Raw genomic sequence first — 21,058 nt, forward strand, 5'->3', positions numbered from 1 at the left:
AATAAAATAATCTGTGTTAACCGTGGAGTGTGCATAAATGGCATGAAACTGCTTTTATGTTATGCTTGTAACAAATAATATACTTTTATTTCTTGAAATGCTATCTTTCAGCTGGCTTTAATGATTAATATGCATACAAGCCCAGGTTTTATTTTGTGATATGCAGAAGCTGATTAGCTATAATGCATGCACATGTCAAAACTAAAAATCAGAAAGGAACACTAAACAGATGAAAAGGCAAAAACACAGGCAAGTATAAATCTCTGTTCTATCCTTCTGCACGTATATATAATAATAGAAAGAAGAAAATACTTTTCCTGTAACCTGCTTTTAAAGCTCACTATGTCCTCTGATTTGCAAAAGGCAGTATATGATGGATGCATATGAAATGGCATAAAAATTTGACTGAACAGTATAAATAACTATTAACATAGTATTTTCTATTACTGTGTTCTGCAAAGTTTAATTTAATTTTTACTGAATTATGAAATAATGTTTAGAAAGAGATCTTTCCAATCAATATAAAGTATGCTGTGTAAAATATATTATAACCTACTTGTTTAGAAGCAGAATGCACTCAAAGTGTTTCAAACGTTTTCTGACATCTTGCATTATAAAATTGTTAAACAAATATTACTAATTTTTAGATTTCATAATTCTAGAATAAAATCTAGCTCATTCCAATATTCAGACTTACATTCTAGATTTCCAACGGGCTGAAATTTCCTGCATTATTTTAGGTTTACAAAAAATTATAGAATTGCTTCAGCTCTTAAGCATTGAAACTGTAATGCTCAGCTTGATCTTTACAGTATTCCTGAAGTTCCAAAGCCACATTCACCAGCAGCAGCTTAAGGTCTCAATATGCATGCACTCAGTACACACACCACATGCACCCAACCTGTCCAAGCTCCCATGCTGACCTTTGGAGCACAGCTAGAGTGCCAGGGTTAATTCGGTGAATGCCGTCAAGAAGAACAAGCTTTCCTTCCAGAGCTGCAGTGACAAGTGGTGATGGTCTCCAAGCAGTGTCTCCATTTGGAAGAGTGTATCTTTGCTGTAGCAAATCTCTAGCTGTCATATCCTGGAAGTATCAGTCCATCAGAAGAATATAATTATGATCTAGTCTCTTAATTTACAAGTACATGCTTTCTCCTTAAAAAACTGCTTCTGTTCTTCCCAGGAATAAAGGAAGATTAGCAGGAAATCTTCAACTACTTTTCCAAAGAGTATTAGCAATACACACACAAAGCTACTCACAAAATGCTAAATAGTCTTTGGAAGTTCTAGACTTGCCAATATCACCCCTTTGAAACAAGAACAAAAGCTTTTCTCCCCCCTGCCTCTTTAAAAAAACAAGCCTATGACAACTTGTACACAGCCTGTGCACAGAAGGGGGCAGCAATTTACACCTGGAGCAAACAAGAATAATTTCTTTCATATGGAAGCCACCTAAAGGAGCAAAGATTTTATCACTAATCTTGAACACCAACCAGCATGACATTCCACCTCTCAGGAGGAAAATACAGCTGGAAGCATCAGAGAATAATGAACAGGGTAAGAAAGAAGCCTGTAACATAGAATTTATCAAAGGTTCATAGCGTAGCACAAAATAATACTCAAGGAATAAAACCAATGAAAAAATCTAGCATTTCCTCCAGCACACATATTTTAGATGTTCCACTACAACAGGTAAGCATGAGAGAAACAAAGACATAACAGTAATTTTGTGACTTGGAAGATTAAATTCATTGCTCAGGCTGTGCTTTGAGCGCAACCCAGAATCAGATAAGAACATATTTTCTATTGTAATTGTAGCTTTTGCATACGTCTTTTTCACAACCCTAAACCCTTTGAACTTTAAAGAATAAAAATAGAATACATTACGTCATACAGCCTGAATAATTTCCTTTTTCTACATTTCCTTAAAAGCCCTAAAATAACAGTTCAAAGTCTGGTTCCTTCACTGCTTCCACATTTATCTAATTTAAAGTCTCACATTCAAATCCACAAAACCATACCATATTTTTATTGTTGTATTCCTCTTGTTTTACTGCTGTGTACACTCTTTTCTATATTATTAATGAATTAGACACTAAACATTTATATAAAAGAGAAAAAAATGTGGGCTTAGGACTTGCTTAAGAACTGTGCATTCAGCAGCTAGTAAATGCTGTAATGAATATTAACAAACACACCTTTGGATAATTCACCTCTAGAGAAATGAAACAACATACAGTATGAATTGACTGGGAGCCTGGTATGCTGTACAGCATGTCCATCTCTAATTCTAACAATGAGAACCATCCATTAATTTTCTGCAGATAAACTCAGAAGAGCATTTTGTGCAAAATATTTTCTGAAATATAACATGAAAATAACATTGTGATTTAAATGGTTGAATGAGATTCAATTAAGGGATGATTATAAAGGAATACCATTGCTAACACCTGCCCAGTTTTTATAAGGAGCTTTTTTTATGGCTAAGTACCTGCTCAGTGATTTATTGTTTGTATTTATTTACCCTAACTCAATTTTTAAAAAGTTGTATTCAAATCACTAAATATATGATATTAAAACTAATCTTACAATACTCTAATGCTCAAAAGGCCTCCCATTGGAGGGGAGGTCACTGAAGTGTAAGAATTACTTATTCCTCTAATTTTGGACAAAGCAATGGCAACAATATATTGCCTTGTGAAACAAAAAGATTTTAATTTGTAGCAGTCATTATAACTTATGTGTTTTACATTTCATTGTTTATTTTCTAGAGCAGTTTGTATACAGGAAAAAATATGTTTAGGAGAAAAACTAAGTAAGGTAACTTCTTCTGCATTCCCTCTAGCAGCTAATACCAACACAAGCTTCCAATCTAGCCATTTTTCATGGCTTGTTGTACTAATCATGTTCTTGGCAATCATGAGGTGAAGAATCTATGTTAACTGCTTTTTATGCCTATTTGGACTCATCATTTGTTAGTATTTCTCAAATAAAAAACTGGAAGGATTTGGTAATGAAAAATTATGAGGTCAGGCAAAAAAAAAAGTCTTAGAAACAAAAACACCACAGTACACAAACACTAGTGATGTGATTACAAAACTGTTTTTGCTAGGGAAGAAAAGGAGCAAGTTGCTGGCAAACTGTTATAACATGACTTCGACTGTTACTTCTTTTCCCCTCTGAAATTCTGGGGGGAGAAAATATTTTATTTTAAGCATTTGGACTAAAAGTTCCCTAGTTACAGTCCACAAAGCACTAGCTGGCTACTGCTTCTCATTTGCTGTTGCTTAACTGCATTAAGAGGCAACTTAAAAACAAACCTTTCCTAATCAGGATGAGTTTCCTTTCTCAGCAATCTACCTACATGGAACTACATATAATGAGAAATCCATATAATGATGTCAGATATCTCAAATGAGACAGGAACTGCTCTCTGAGCCAACTGTTAGTATAAGAGATGATCTATGTTCCAAAAGGTTTGCTTTAGGTAAATTTGATCCTCACCTTACAACACAAAAACTTTTAGAGTTGTATTTTCTGCGAAATCAATATAGAGAAATACACCTTTTCACACTATTCAGGTCCTTCAATCAACTTCAGTTGCAAAGAACAATGAAGCAAATACTAAAAGCAAAGACTATATATATATATATATATATATATATATATATATATATATATATATACACATATATATATATATACACATATATTAAAAAAATTCCAAGAATTAATTTCTTCAGTCAGCCTGAGTAGAAATGGTTCAATTGCTTCCGACCAAAGGTAAATGTCTCTCTACTCATCTTTGTGCCTGCAAAAATTATCAGAAGGTAAATAACAACTATAGAACAAAGAAAAGCCTCCTTAATTTTAGAGATGGATTTAGGACTGTATGATGTCTCTCTGAAAAAAAAACCCAGAAGACATTTTTTTTGAATAAAAGTACAAAAATATGCTAAATTTACAGCATTATCAAACTTTCATAGTCTTCACTACTGAATTAGTGTATAAATTTAACGTTTGTTCCATCATTAAATTATCCTATTACTTTGCTAAGCAAAGCCCCTGATAGGTTATATATTTTTAGAAAAATAAATGCATTCTGAAATTCTATTTACAGCTCAGCTACATTAATGTATTTTTATACACTGCCTTTTGTAAAAACTTCTGAGTTTATGTAACACATGTACATTAGGAAACATTTATATGTATAGATACGTATGTGGATCTCACCTAGTATTGGCTACACAGGAATTTACAATGAACAAGCAGCCTTCAGTCATTTATTTGCTTTATTGATACTGTTTTGATATCACCAAAAGCCTTTCTATAAAAACCTCTTTGCCCTCTGAGCTTGATTAAACCCTGGTGAAACCAAAGGAAATGTTCCTTCAGTGAGACCTCAAATCCTTTCCTAGATTTTATTTTTATAGGAATTATAGATCCCTTTCAAAGAAAGATGTTTACTAAATAGTTCCACTGTCAGCTCTGCTCATGTGACTCCAAAAATGAAGCTGTCTGCTCATATTCATAGAAGCCATACTAAATAAAGGTAGGAAGTTGAGAAACAGTGGCCATGTTTTTAAGCAAATAATTATCTAATTTTTCTGGTGAATACCAAATATTCTATCATGTGCAACAATATAAGAATTAGGCTGTGCTCACTGTTAAGCAGGTTTGGCAAGTTGCAGAAGTTATTTTTCTAGGATGATTTAAAACTGTGTTTACAGTGACAAGTACAGAGAGAAGTATGCAGAGCAGCTGGACACAGAGTTCTAGCTCAGAAACTATACACCTATTTCAAAAGGCTACTAGACAAAAGATAGTAGGCACTGCTGAGAATCCTGGTGTATTAATATGAACATGGCATAACACTGATGAGGATATGTAGACCTGCAACCCAAATCTGCCCACACTTGGCCACATTAAAGCATAAGAAAAGGGCAGAAGTCATCCATCTGACTCCAGTTAGGCAGACAGGGCTTCAAAGTCTTCACCTTTATCAGCTGAAGCCACACAGGGGGGGAAGGAAAAGCAGTGAGACCCTGTCTGGGGAGGTTCTCAGCAGTGCAGGAGAACATAAAACAGACTATCTTTTTTATCATCATCATCATCAGTATTTCTCTTTTCTATTTCACTCTCACTTTTCCAACCCTTCAACCTCACCACCCATCTTTGTCAGTGTTTCTCCCCACATGCCAGTACACTTTTAAATCAGATGCCAATGCTATTTCTTTCTTTGGAGGTCTCCATGCTGTCTGGGAAAAAATTAAAGCAGAAAAGGGATTGAAGAAAGAGACCAGTGTATTGCATTAAACCTGATGCTAATGTTTTCCTGCAGCATTGCCAATTATTACTTAGAACTGTATATCCTGTTCTATTTGGTGTATTTTGACTCATAAGGTCATAGGAGACCCTTGACTTCATATTTTATTTAAGCACTTTCATTCCTCAGGGTTATGGAGACAACCTTACACATCTGATCTCTGTGTGAAAAGCAAGCAAATTAATTAATTCTACCTTTAAATCTTGTAGTTTTTCAGTTTATGCCTGTCATGGTTTGACACTGGCACAATGCCAGTGCCCCCATGAAGATACCTTCTCCCTGGTTTCTGCTGTGAGATGTGACCAGGAATAAGCAAAGCAGGCTCCTACTTAGGGAAAAAGAACCAGAACTTTATTAACTACTCTACAACTACAGATAAAAAGGAACACACACACAGGGAAAATGAAAACTTCACAAGTGCATTCCCTCCTCCCCCCACCAAATTTCCAACACAATACATTTGGTTCCTCAAATCACCAACTCTCGGTCCAGCACCACCTTTTAGACAATCAATCCTCAGTTCATCAAGAGCAGAGGAGTCCTTCTTGTACCATGGGCTTCCCCTGGAAACACAGCTGAAGCCTCGTGTGTTTCTGTGTCACTCGTGGCACCGCCCGGAGTACATCTGCCGTCGTGACTTCTTCCTTTCCATGTCCAGTGCTCTCACCACTGAACATGGACCAGAGCTGCTTCTAGGGTTGTCTTTTTTAAGGATGCTCTGTTCCGTTCCAAAAAGGCACAGTCTCTCCTTTGGGACACCTGTCCCCACAATCTCTCCTTTGGGACACCTGTCCCCACAATCTCTCCTTTGGGACACCTGTCCCCCCCATATTTTCACCCCCTGGGGCCGAGGGGCATCAACACTGAACCCTCTTGGTTCTGAGGCCATTGCCTCCCCCTAGAATGCAGTCTCTGTATCACAAGGAACATGGTTCTGTCCATGGCTATACAAAAAGAGTCCAGCAAAAGCCACTCCATCATCTCTTCCCACTAGGATTCTTCTCTATTCTTCTACTATCTCTCACTCGCCCAGACTTCTCTCACACTGGCCCATTTCCTTCCTCATCTTCCACTCTATCTTCTAGAAAAGGTCAATGTTCTGTAAAGTTCTCATTCTCCAAAAAGGGGTTAAAAGCTCCTACAAGCGGCCGGCTGAACCCCCCCCTCTTCTCCGTCCCAGCCGTGCTGCCGGAGCAGGCCCATGTTTATCCAGTCTCAAGGTTACAGTCCCAAGCAGCGGCTCTCTCTCTCTCTCTCTCTGTGTCTCTCAGGGGGGGCTGCCCGATGGCTCCCGATGTCTCTCTCTCTCTCTCTTCCACCCTTCCACCCCGGGGCTCAGGCCTACCTCTCTCGGCCTCATGGCTTTCCCCTCCCCCTGCCCAGCCAGCAGCTGGGCCGGGGGAGAGACCCGAACTCTTTCCCGCCGGAAACCCAAGAGGACCCTCCCAGGGGAGAGCTCTGCTTTTAACTCCGTGTTCTCAGAGGCGTGTCCATGTCTCAATGGTCAGGTTAAATGCCAATATTAAAGTCTAAATATCCATTGGCCAAAACCACAGCATCTCAAAAAACACATTTCCTGTCAAACCACCACAATGCCATGAGGTTAAGACAACCTAAGACAGATAATTCTTTCCAAACAAGTACCAAATGACCACTGGCTATGACATTGCTCTTAAGGTTGACAGGGCTTGGGGCTTGCAAAAACACCCAACATCTTTAGTGGAGTGATGAAGTCTCTATTTAAGACCATATTTAAAGCATAATCATCAGCAGATAGTTTCCTTACTTGGTATAGCATGATAGGTTCTATGCTGTATCCCAGTATATCAGCAAACTCCTTGGCAATAACTGTTTTGCCACAGCCCTAAAAAGTTAAAAAATATTAATTAGATTAAATTCTAAAGATCATGGGGGAGAAGGGAGAATAGAAATTTAAATTCTTACTTTTCCTCCAATTAAACACATATCTTTAACCATATGGGATTGCATCATTTCTGCCAACAGTTGATTATGGCTGGAAGTCCTTATGAAAGTATCTGATTGAGAATGATTTTTTAACATTCCAGTTCCAGCTGGAACCTATAAGAAAAAAAAAGTAAATCAAAATGCTAAAAAAGCTATACTGTGATAACTCTAAGCTTTGTGTGAACTAGGTTATGCTTGTCCAAAACTACCGTAATATTTCGCTGATAATGGTCATCCATCAAACTTGAAACTGCTACTGTCACAAAACTAAACCCTGTAATTTCTGATAGACAAACTCCTTCACCCACTCTTCATGAAAAAAATTAACAAAATATGAATCAATACAATTACAGCATTGGGGTATGCAAAGAACTTCAGGCTGTTCATGAAAGAGACATATAATAAAAAGTCACAAATATACACTGCTCATCAGAGAAACATGGAAGAGATAGAGCAATTAGTATTGTGAAAATCTGGAGGAACTACTTTGACCCAAACTTTGGAGAGATTAAATTGTTCACCACATTAAGGCTTCTGCTCTACATTTCCACTTCCTGCTCTAGTCTGGAAACTGTTTCATCTACAAACTTCTTATGCCCTCCTGTTCAGAGAGTATAAGAGAGGCATTCTGCGGAAGTACTTTCAGAATGTATCACCTATATGTAAAATGAAAACAAAAACCTTTACTTCAGAAAACAATTGAATCAAGTTCCTACAGACTCAACTCTTCCTGAAAAATTCCCATTTGCCGTTATTCTCCTCTTCATTTTGTCATGGTACAAACTCTCTTGTGGTATTCCACACCAATGTTCTTATGACTCCCATTAATTCACCTTCTTTACAGACCCTCTAGACTCTCCAAATTCAACATTAACTTCAAATTCTCAGATCAGCATCTGTTTCCTGAGTAAGAACTTATTTCACCACCTAGCAGGTCATAAACTTCATTGGAAGAAACTCAAACTAATCATATTTGATGTGATTACTTTGTTCCATTTTCCCAACATCCTGTGTCGGAACATTACCAAGCACTCATTAGATTTTATTTGAAGTGTAAACAAAGACAGACTATTGTTTTTACAAAAAGAAAAAGGGAAAGCAGCATTAAGAACATCATAAGTACTCTCTGCTATTCTAATCCAATAAACCAAAAAAAAAAAAAGAAAATGAATGGCTTTTTCTTTAATCCAAAATGTAATGATTCACATGGAGGAAACTATGACTTTACTAGAAATAAAATCATGTGCATCCATAAACTAATATTCCAGTATCTAAATGTGTCTCCAATAAATACCATGTGTTATTCTACAACAAAAAAAAAAAAAAGTTCAGTGCAAATGACTTTTACTACCAAGTGTGTCAAATTCTTGAAGAGATGAAAACAAGTTAGTGTTTTTTAAAAATATATTTGATGAATATATAAATTCATACCTGGAATGTCACTTCTTTTTCACCAATTTGGACAGTTACATCAGCTTTAAAGGGTTTGTTTCCATGTACACTTTCTACTCTGGTAATCTTCCTGGGAAACAAGTGTTTTTCTGAATCTTGAAGCTCAAAGCGCTGTAAAATTCAGGGGTGAGGAAATAAATTATTAAATACAACTTTCTGGGTTTTAGAATGTTTCTTCTAAAATAATGCCAGAAGCATATTCATGATTAATTGCTTGCAAAAAGTCCTAAATCCATTTACTTCAACTTTTATTGTAGATACCTGTGTTCACATTCTAGATGGCCCATCTATTTTACATTTAAAACCAAAGCAGAGAGTTTGTATACTTATTCAGACTGTAGTGACAGATGTAAATTGAAAATGTCATATGGTGACTTTGCCAAGTCTTGGCCTGACAGTCTAAAATAAAACAAGAAATGAACCACAGCCTTTAGCATGTGTAATAATAAATCACCGATCTCTGCAGCTCATTATAACCAATTGTAGATTTAAACATCTGACTACCAATAAAATAACCAGCAAACCTTGCATTTACTTAGTTTCATAGCTGCCTCATACAATAAAAATTGAGGACAACCTGTACAAATTAAGCCTTCAGCATGTTTTGAGTATATCAAGGACAAAACAGGACATATGTTTTCTTAATCCTCTTTCAAGCATCATATTCTTTGTATTTCCTGTACATAGAAAGCATGAAAACCATTAAATAACTCCAATAATGAGAGTCATATTGGGCTCTTTATGCACAAAAAAAGCTAATAACTGGAACTACTGAATTCATAGAGCCTTTTTATTCAACAGAGTGAAAGTTGAGTAAACAAAAGAAAAAGGAGTACTGTGCAGCTCATTAGCATTCTTGGAAAACAGAGTTTTTTAAACAGAATTCATAAATGTAAAATCACTCTTAAAATGCATATAGTATTATTACTAGTAGGATTCATAGCACTGCCTATTAAATTTCAAAAACAAAACTGAGACAGATTTTTACAAAAGCTTTTTCTCTTCTTCACTTTATAAATTTTGATTCTGGAGCAAAAGCTTACGAAAATACTATGTTTAAACACATATTTAAGATAAATGTGCTTTAGTAAAGGGCTGCACCAAATTATATTCTTATTGCAACAGTTGAGTCTACTTCAGATTCCATTAAATTCTTAGACAAAAAGACAGGACAGGAATGCCTGCTGAGTACTATCTCCAAGTATGATTCTAAGAAACACTCCAACTACGATTCTGCGAAAGCAACTACCAAATGTTCTCATTCTTATCTTCATTAATAAATAGCAATACTCTTACTAATTTAATGGCATTTTGGATAGAGTTAAGGGTGCTTTTATACAAAATTGCCAACTGCTTGTACACTAAATCCCCTACCAACAAGAGAAAACAACTGTGAGTGAGTAAGATTACCTGCACCAGCAGAGGCTGGATACTGCGTAACAAGGAATTAGAGACAGCAACAACAGAACTTGCACACAAAGGTCTTAGGAGTTTAAAATTTCTAAGGTGTTTTTTTGACTGGTTGGGGTTTTTTTGTTTTGGTGGGATTTTCTTTGTTTTTCTTTGTTGTTGTTGAGGGTTCTGTAGCATTTTAGACATTAAGTCAAGGCAGTGAAAGAGGAATGTCTATGTGCAAATGGTTACTGAATTTACACAATCAACACAATTTACACAATTCATCTAAGTTAACTTGAATTTATCACATGTAATTACATAGATGTTGCTGAACTGAATACTCTAGTAAATAAACAACCTCACACCTCTAGTAAATACCACACACCTGAACAGAAGCAGCAAAGAAAACTGCCTGTGGCTTTCAGACCAAGACAAGTCTCTTTAAATTAGTTCTTAATTTAGAACTATGATAGGTAGAAATGGAATCAGAATGGCATAAAATGGATGTACAACACATTAAATACTTCTGCTGAGCCAGAAACAACTTCCTCTATAAAATGGTTGAGCTGATAGCTGCAAAGGAAAAAAATATTTGTGGTTTGAGAGAACAACTACCAAGCACATTCAGTAGCAGAAAGTTTAAGAGATACTTGGAAAGCCAGAAGCAGGCAGCCTCACTGACTCAGAGGAAAGCAAAAGGAATAGACCAGTGACCAAAAACCAGGGAAGTGGTCTGGCAGCTCATAATCAGCAGGCCACGTTCTGCATGCCTAAGAACATGCAAGAAAAGGCCAACTGTAAAAGTTAGGGGAAAAAGGAAGAGGAATTCTGACCACTTGGAAGCATCTAATAATTGGCAATATCTCAAAATGGAAAAGGCAAAGAATACACCAGTAATCCAACTGGTCAAAGAAACAGAGAGCTAACATCAGCCAGAGCTGCAGCTGACCACTCAGCTGAGCCCACAAAGCAGCCAGGCTATCCAAAAGAGACATGCAAAGGCTGGAAGATTCTCTGCATGGGAAGGAAAGAGAATTTTCCAAAGAAGCAGAGGACTGAACTGCTTCACCAGGAGCAAAATAGGAACTGCAAGTGCAAGATGGGATGGATTGATATATGAAGTCTGACAGATTCCACTACAATGGTATGTATTGGCACTAAGAGCATCTATTAATGCAAAACCCCAAAGATTATAAAGTATTTTTGCAGGAGTAAGAAACAAATCCTTCCTTAGAACAAAATTTGCAACAGAAATATCTTAGAAGAGAAAATAATTCTGAGGAATTCTTTCTTGTCTAGACATGAAAGAGAATTCCAGTCTTACAAGCATTCCTAAGTACTGTGAGGTAGGGAAAAAGTTTTCATTGAGGAGGTCAGGTAAGATTAAAGTGGATGTGCAAGTAATACAAAAATGAGTAAAGGGAACAAAAACTTTTATTTGATATAAGATCAAGACAATAAACACAGAATTAATCAAAGCATGAAAAAATGTAGGAAAATTCTAGGGCTTTAGAGTGAAGCTAAAAACAGATATAGACTAAAATGACTTGCTCATTTATTAAGACAAATCTCTTCTGTCTGTATTTTTCTAAAATCTCATGGAAAGATTCTCCTGATTAGAAGGTAATAAAACCAAACAGTGGGTGTTTCCAATACTGTGAAAAAAGGTGCACAAAAGGCATGTGAGAATTAAAAGAGTAAACGCAAAACATCCAATAAATCTGCTGTAAAATACTAAACATTAATGGCACAATGAAGAAATAAGTATAGAAAATGTGGAGCCTCTTATTCCCCACCATGCTTAGCCTAAATGAAGCCAATCAGTTTTATAAAAGCCTCTGAGCTGCATATAGAAAAGAAAACTCCAGTGCTGTGGGAAACATGCTCAAGGTTATTGTTTGACAATGTTTAACTGGAAGCTGTTTTCCTTGAAATCAGTGATCTCTCCATGCCTCAGTCTTGCAGAGAAAAACCACAAATACTTTAAAACTTAATTTTTACAATTATATTTCAAATCTTCATCTGTCAGTCAAAATAATTTCTCATGCCAGTATTTCATGAAAGTACAGAATAATTTTGAAGACCAAAATTCCAACCAACTCATATTTTCCTTTGTCAGATCTTCTGAGTTAAGGATCATCTTTAAGGATAACAGTACAAATTGATACAGTTGCCAAAGTGCAGAAACTTCAAATAAGGGTAAACAAAGCCACATCACTGGCAAGTTCATTTTGGTACTTTAGTCCTGACTGTTGCAAGCTAGTGAATTAATGATTGCTGCAAACTGTAGCACTTGTACAAATACTTTTGTATGTTAAGCACCTCTAAAGACCACTGGTGATGCTGGATTAGTGCACAATCCTTAAATGCATTTTTTTTAATGCTAACTAGTTTGAAACAAGGAGTTACATTAGAATCAAATTAAAAACTTGGTTGATAGACATCCTTTTTTCTTCAACATTATTCCAGGTGGGGTCTCACCAGAGGGAAATGGAGGGGCAGAATCCCCTCTCTCAGCCTGCTGGCCAAGCTGCTTTTGATGCAGCCCAGGGTACAGCTGGCTTTCTGGGCTCAAAGCTCACATTGCTGGCTCACGTGAAGCTTCTCATCCACAAACTCTCCCAAGAAAATACCTTCCCTCCCAGGGAAGGCATAAGTCAATATGTCACATTATTTCATTTCTGAGCATAAGAATTACAAGTAATGCCTAGATCTTGGTGCTGCCTCAGTAAGCAAGGTGCATAAGGAAAGGATTTCTCCATGCTGAAGATAACATTTGGGAAGACAGTGCTTTAAGAATATGATCTCTTCAGGAAACATGGACAGCAGTTAACAGCTGCCAAAACTACCTGTTTGGCATAACCACAGTCTGTCTCACTTCTCAGCTCCAACAGCTGACTGGAAGGGAAAATACCCTGAAATTAGGGTATGTTATCCTATATTACTACATCCCCATATCTGCCTCTGAGCACGACACCTAAATCGTACATTCCATTATCTGAAATTTGGGGTTTTTTCTTTAAATGTTAGCTGAGCTTAAGAAGTGATTGAATACACAAATTAATCCATCAATGCCAACACACTTCCAGTATTTTTTGGTTTTTTTCAATTCTTGTTACCACCCAGTTAAGATTAGCATTTCCTTTTACACAGAAAGAAGTACTCAGTAGCAGTTATTACCTGGACACTCTTACAAAACCCATAAAAAAGAGGAGTCTTGCTTCTGGCAGACTCCTCTCCCTCCCCATTCTTATAGAATGCAAAAAATAATCTCTTATTAAAATTTATACAGTTCTGGAGCTGCTATTGTTATAACATCATTATAAACAGATGTTCCTCAATACAACCAGTTATTTTCTGTATTTCTTAAGGTTCATTGCTTAACAAGATTTGTGGTGCGCAAATAGAATTAAGTTCCAAATAAGATTATGTGTTTGTTGACAAATAAGTTTGTGAAGGTAGTGATGAGGAAGACTTTCTTTAAAAAGAGGAAAATTAACACAGAAAATTCCATGAAAGAGGTACTTAAAAGCAGATTATTATTTAGAAAGAAAGTTTTATGAGTCAAATCAATCTGTCTTATACAAGAAGCAAAAGCATACACAACACAAAGTTAAAGAAAAGAAATAGAAAATTAAGCTGATGGTGTAGAACACAAAGACATTCACCATCTGTAACTGAAGGAATAAACAAAATGACAAAGTATTTAAAATAAAGGCATATTAAAATAGAAGTGACTGTTACTGCTCTGCTAACAGATAAAAGTCTATTTATACACAGACAATTGATCTTATAGGCAACTTTAACCACCCCATACTGTGGTGGAAGGAAAGCATGACACAGAACCACTGAAAGGTCAGGCTGGATGGGACCACAGAGGGTCATCTGCTCCAACCTCCCTGCCCAAGCAGGGTCATCCCAGAGCACGTGGCACAGGATTGTGTCCCTATGGTTCTTGAAGATCTCCAGTGACAGAGACCCCACAACCTCTCAGGGTTCCAGTGCTGGGTTACCCACACAATAAAGCAGTTCTTCCTCATACTCAGATGGAAATTCCTCTGCAACAGTTAAAGACAAGTGACAAATTACTTCAGGTTCTGGACTTCAGGCCATACGGGCTTACTCGGAGAAGTGGTAGGTAGGACCCCACAGGAATCAGCTTTGATGGTTCAGAAAAGCTAGCAAGTCATTCAGGACAACCTTCTAATCAAATGCAAGGACTGTCCATCCCAAAACCGAGGAAGACAAGTAGGAGAGCAGCCCAGTTACATAGGGAATATAGGACTGAACTCCAATGCAAAAAGGAGGGGAGAGAAGAATGTGTCAGCAGGGATGTCAGGCAAACATTTCTCTTGCACATAAGCTTGGTTTTAGGGAAACCAAATATTTGCTAGCTACAAAGTTGGTTATTTCTAAATATGAACGTAGAAATAATATCTAATTTTCAGGACTGAAAGACCTGGTTAAAATGCTTTAATGTTAATTTTCAGCAACATATGTAACTGCTACAACATATTAAAAGTTAAAGAAAGATGACACTGCTTAAGTTTTAAAACTTAAATAAAATAACCCATCATAATTATGATGGGTTGTACATCATACTTAGCAATAATGTAGCCATTTAATTTACTTAAGATTTCTGGTTTTATACAGAAGTAATGAAGTTCCATGACCTGAAGTACCAGGTGCTGAATTGTATTCCCATTCATCTGTTTAGCCCAGAAATAAGTTCTACACCTTTAAAACCAGATCCAAGAGCAAAGGGAGGGGAAAACTTGGTGCGCAGTTTGTGAGCACAGAAGCTTCATTTTCACTCCCCCCCAATTCCTCACTCAGTGCACGTTGTCTGCAGCACAGACAGCAGGACAGGGCTTTCCTTAGCTTTTAGTTAGTTTTTAGCTAGCTGAGGCAGAGATGTTCCCCGGACTGTGTTTGTTTTTTTTGTTTTCTTGGAACTGTTCAGCCCTGCTGAAAACCCAGAAAAACACCAGGAGCTCATACCTGTGGCCCACCAGGCCCCAGGATGCAGTGTTTTCCAGTGCAGGAGGGACTGATCAGAGACTGAGCAAGCTGAGCTGCAGCCCATACAAGGACTCTGAATTTGCCATCTCTTCAGAACAGCAAGAGGTTCCATTGTTTAATATTATTTATATTTCCATGTTTGTGAGTGCTTTGCTTGTTAAATAAACAGTTTTTTCCACTTTTCTCAAAGGAGGTTAACCTCCGGAACCAGTTGGGGAAGAGGCCACTTGAATTTGCTTTCTAGAAAAGACCACTTCTGAAGTTTCCTCATAAATTTGCCCTAAAGCAGGACATACCATTAATCAGGAGTACTACAGCCATAATCCATCACTCCCTAGAATTATAATACAAAAATATTGTTCAATACTTACTTTTAACATGTCTTTGACTGCAGTTCTGCCTTCCTTTCCAAGGAAAAGATGATAGGGGTAAAGTCGGTCAATAACATGCTGGACTGACATCACAGGAAAGGAATCCTAATTCAAATTTTAAAAAATTGAAAAAATTATTGGCTCATTCTATCACCAGCCATTAACCCAAAATTCTGCACAGCTTTGAACTTAAAATAAGACTCTAAGGGAAATATACAAAGGACCACTACAAGCAGTACTTGACTAGATGTCAAAACAGGCACTCCTCAGGGGTAATTCATTATAATTTAAGTGTCCAAAGTAGATTAGAAGAACTATGTTCTAAAAATTATTTTCTTTCCTGAGCATAAATGGAAGCTACAGTAACTGGCTCAGATACCTAAAGACAAATATGGCCAAGAGAGACAAATCCCATCAAAGGTAAATGAGTTTCACAGTACTAGAAAAAAAAACATGACAAGAAATCTGTATTTCAATAATAATCTACACATTCACAGCAATTTATAGTATTTAATTTTGATTCTATTATATTGTACCTTGTATTTTTTTACAATCTCCCTGTTAGATTTAAGTACTAACTCTTCTGTCAATTGCTGCCTGAACTAGAAACACATTTGACTATTTTGTTGCAGCCTTAAAGAAAGAGAAATGCATTTATGACTACTGAAGATACTCTGCATAAAGCCTTTCCTGGTAGAAAAAAGGCATTTCAAACTCTCTCTCAATTGATTAAATATAGATCGTTTGCTTGAATTGCAAATTTTAAGGACTATTTGTGTGTAACACTAGTGGAAAACAGTCATTTGACCGGCACTATCTTTTTAAGCCTTCAAAGCAAATAAAGCAATTCAAATAAAATTAACTGATTTTCAGTTATACACTTGGATTTACATAAGCACACAACTGAAAGAAGAGTTCCTTGGAAATGAAACCAGGAGATGCATATTTTATGAAATGCGTAATTCAATTTATAAGCAGTAACACTATTTATAATGTTCCACATTAAAAAACCCCAGTAAAAATAAACCATTTATTGCACTATAGTAAATGTACAGCTTTAAGGATCAGGGAGCTCTTTATTGCATTTTAAAAGCCCTCCATACCATATAATATTTCCACATTATCTCAAATTAGTAATAATTACAATGGAGTGTATAAAATATGCCTCTTCAGAAAAAGACCTTACGAAAAAAATCCCTTTTGTCAGGCAGGAGTTCTCAAACTAAGAAATTATGTTTTGGGACAGTGTGACTCTATGACAGAAGATAAGAAACTACTCATCACAATGCACTCTCTTCACACTAACTAAACTAGAAGCAGAGTATGGCACTGACCCAACATACAAAGGAAAAATGATGTAGCTCGAAATCACTGAGCACAGCTTAGAAATCCAAGTGATTAAAACTAATTCTAAAAGAAACAGTTTCCATTTACCTAAAAAAGACACTGTCATACAATGTAACAGTTCACATTCTCTAATGTAAAATAAAATGCTTCCTTCACTCCATAGTTTAGATAATAGCTTAGGGCTCATTTTCTTTCTGTTACTCTGAAAGCCATCTGGCATTCATTTAAAAATAATTTTTCACTTTGCGGCTCAAAGAATAAAAAGTTGCAATTTATTTCAAAATCCAACAATATTTTTTCCCAAAGCCCTTCAAATACTACTTCATTTCACTGAGCTTGAATTTTCACCACTTCTTAATATCTGATGTGGGACCCCTAATTCAGAAAACAAATTCTGTCTGTAAGTATCCAGCACAACTGAGGGGATTGTGCACCACAGTAACACAAGTAATTAATATGCTTTAATGTTTATAATCCAATAAAATATGTAGGAAGTGAAGTGCTGCTGAGCAGTACCATAGATAAAATGAATGCACATGAGCCAACAGAGAACTTTATATAGAGTTCCTTCTACAGACACCTGCACCTTGGAGAGTGGGTCTCAGAAACTCTCCTGGCATTTTACCCTCCTGGGTTGCCTTCCTGCATGTGAAAGGGCACAAATCCCTCTCTATACAGATCTCATGTTCCTGACTTCCGTCAGGAAGCACCTTCCATGCTGTCTTTGACTTTTTACCATGGAATTATAAAGTCCAAGGGATAAAGGACTATCCAGGAAATCAGAAAGACTGACACAGCTTTAGTCCTGAGCTGCCTGACATGTCCCTGTGAACTCTGTGGATATACAATCCCTATTTCTCTCTGGACTTAGCTGTCAGGAAGCACTGCATCTTTGAGAGTGCACAGCCTGCGTCTTCATATAATTCTCCATTTCTGTTTCTTCTAAATTCACCAGTCAGCCCAAAGACCTAATGTAGGCCTCCTCTCATACAATTTAACTCTTTCCTATGCCCACATTTGTTTTGAGTCCTTTAAGGTGTCAGTGGAGAGCAACAGGTATCTTTGTAATGCAATCAATCTGACTTACACATGTAACATTAAATACAAAGCACTTTTAGGTTGTGGTTTTAATTTCTCTCTACTTGCTACTTCAGTGCCATCAGATAAACTGTAGATGCCCTGAAGTCTGGTAAGGTGATTTACCAGAGGGGGTAAAATATTAAATTGAGCACTAAGATACATATATTTAATAACAACACAAATCTTATGTCATACCATACTTTGTTCCTCAGTATTATGCGATATGTTTGGAGACTTTTCTCCCTCAAACTATCCTTAGTGTTTTCAGGTTTGTTTTTTTTCCAAATATTCACATTAATCTTCTTCTAACAACATGAATATACCAAATCTAATTCTGAGCAATTTCAAACCCATATGGTTTCACAGCACATGTATGCACATACCAAAATCTGAACTGCAGCCGATAAGCTGTCTAAAGGAAAATCTGGAAGTCCCAATGTAGAAGATTCTTGAGAGCAGAGAGTTGTAGCAAAAGACAGGAGCTGAGAAATTCTGCATATGAAAAAGTAATTACAGATTTTTATACATGCTAACTGTATTTAAAATACTAAAGCATAAAATGTTAAATATAGTAAAAGATGCTGAAACTACTTCTGAGTGCACACAAGTAAGGTGTGACTGAGGTTCTAAAGCACTAAGGATTCATTATATGAAGGCTGCATTGAAAAAGCTGTGCAAGCATACACCCACACGTATTAAAAATTTCTTCACTTCTGGTCTCTATGCAGTCATAGAGACACAAAAATAGCATGGAATTCTGAAAGGACATAGTTTCTTCATTCAATTTCTTTTTTTTAATTATGAAAAATTACCTCTCTGTGGAAATGTTTGATCCAATTGAATATAACAGCTGAAGATGGTCCTGGAAATAGAACATAAAATCACAGAGTAAATTAATTTTGGCATCATATTGTGGGTCACAGGTCATGATATGAAGCATTATCTATCTTTCCCTCTAATTTAGACATGAGGATTCTACTCACTCCTTGTCACACAATTAATTTTATTTAAGAAGAAAAAAAAGATCAAATTCTTTCTTTAAGAATTTGTGCTATGAAATTTACTTTTCTGCTGCAACATTCCATGGCAGCTCTAAGACTTGTCAGGAATTTACTACGCAACACGAAAATATGAAAAATGCACCTTAAGATAAATTTGTTACTCAAGAATTCTTTTCAGAGATGAGGTAAGAAAAACATAACATCAGAATGTTATCTCTACTCAATACAAATGATCCAGTCTACCACACTCACCTTAAAGGGCAGATGATAAACATCTCTTGCTTGAAATCGAGAGCGGAGGGGTGGATCCAAAGGGTTACCAGAGTATTTAGGTACTGGCAGGCCCAAGGCTATCACTCGAAAATCTTCACTAACCCGAACAATCTTCCACGCATCTAACTCTGATTTGGTATGCTCCTAAATAAATTAAAACAAAGCAACAGGAAAAAAAAAAGCCCACATTGCATCATTAAAAACTTATGATGACTAAGCTCCAGCTCAATTAAAAGCCCCAGTCCTTCAGCCTAAATGTGATAATTTCTCAAATGTTCTCGTCTTTCATGCAATAACTAGAAAGACTTGAACTGGACAAATCTGTGGATGATAAAAACAAGTTTTTCCAAAATGAACATAGAAAAAATTACTAATTAGGTATAACTTTCAGACCTTTTGACAAAGAAAAGAAAATAAACTGATCACAAAATATATTTTATTCTAAAACATTAAAAGTGTGTTACAATGAACAAGGTTTTTTCTTCTTTATTTCCCTCTCTTATAAGTGTAAAGGCAACTAAAATCTCCATTTTAGAAGCTCCATTCACAAATTATACTTCATTTTATGAAATAATACAGAATTAGTCTCCCTCATTAGGACATTAAATGTTGTATTATGTCAAGTAAAGGATTCTTGACATAAAAAAATGCTCTCTATCCACATCACAGTTAAGTCCTCCCTGAAACTATACATGAATACATTTCCTTCAGACCTAAATGCTCAGTAATTATTCACACAGGAGAAGCAAAATTGAACATTAGTTTATATAATACAATAGTCCCCAAACAACAAAACAACAATATTAAATTTAGCATTGTAGCAATAGATTTATTTAATTCATATACTATTATCAGTGTGCCTGAGGCAGTAGTTTTAAAACATTTAATCATCTGAAAAGTGTTTAAAAGGAAGAGAGATGTTTTACAACCAAATCTTAGTTTGAATTCTCATTTTAATTTTTTAAATACAATTACATTTTAAAAGCTTGTTTTTGAAATATAATAATAAAAATAATGCTTCCAGTAATTGCATCTACCAATTAAATACTACAAAATTTTTTTTGATGGTACATCAGCACAGCTGGCAACCTAATACAATGGGCATCAGTGTCTGAAGGCTTATTGTAAATTTCTTTGCTGTGCCACATGGGTTTGAATCATACACCTAACCACAGGTGTGACAGAATAGAAACATGAGGAAACAGGTGAGGAAGCAGGTATCAGACTGACAGGTATGTGACTGGAAACTACAGTACATGGAACTAAGATGCAAAGTACTACTGAAACTGTCAAAAAAAAAAAAAAGCCTGAAGAGTATCCCTCCAAGCAGTGGGACTCAAGGCCCAAAGAAATGAAAATGGTTTAAAGCAGTAATGACAGCAGACACTGAAATCCATTTCCAATCAAAGGAAAAGCCTCTAACCATTTTCTATAGTTTAGACTGCTGTTTACATATACTTTTGTAAATTAAAGGCAAAACAGCACCAATATACTGACTGAATGTAGAGATATTCATCTGGACCTCATTCTTTCGGTATCCTAATATTTTAAAAGCTTAGCAACAAGGCTACTTCCATGCTGAAGCATTATCTGAACTTCATGGCAACAATTTCAACTTAAATATCTTTTCACAAGGACATTTTAGTTACTCTCACATTGTGGCTTTCACATTTTAGAAACATACAGGCTTCATGCAAGGTTAACATGGACTACTCTTTTTCATACATAGACAACATAGAAAAAAAACATTGAAACCTTGGTGAAATTTCCCCCATTTGACTCCTAAGTACTCTCTCCTTCACAATAAAATTCCAGCATTACCAAGA

At 36.2% G+C, this 21,058-nt stretch overlaps 1 protein-coding gene across 1 annotated transcript in view; it reads right to left on the minus strand.

The window, feature by feature from the left end:
- The window catches only part of VWA8 (von Willebrand factor A domain containing 8), a 184,488-nt gene that overhangs the window by 125,749 nt on the left and 37,681 nt on the right, over window positions 1–21,058 (minus strand). The window contains exons 6-13 of the mRNA XM_036379175.2: window positions 19,212–19,376; window positions 18,771–18,820; window positions 18,342–18,450; window positions 15,532–15,636; window positions 8,723–8,854; window positions 7,271–7,405; window positions 7,113–7,190; window positions 924–1,084 (exon numbers count right to left, since the gene is read on the minus strand). Coding sequence (XP_036235068.1) covers window positions 924–1,084; window positions 7,113–7,190; window positions 7,271–7,405; window positions 8,723–8,854; window positions 15,532–15,636; window positions 18,342–18,450; window positions 18,771–18,820; window positions 19,212–19,376 — 935 coding nt within the window. The remainder of the gene's footprint in view (window positions 1–923; window positions 1,085–7,112; window positions 7,191–7,270; window positions 7,406–8,722; window positions 8,855–15,531; window positions 15,637–18,341; window positions 18,451–18,770; window positions 18,821–19,211; window positions 19,377–21,058) is intronic.

Source organism: Molothrus ater, chromosome 2 (assembly GCF_012460135.2).
Source record: "Molothrus ater isolate BHLD 08-10-18 breed brown headed cowbird chromosome 2, BPBGC_Mater_1.1, whole genome shotgun sequence".
Taxonomy (NCBI): domain Eukaryota; kingdom Metazoa; phylum Chordata; class Aves; order Passeriformes; family Icteridae; genus Molothrus; species Molothrus ater.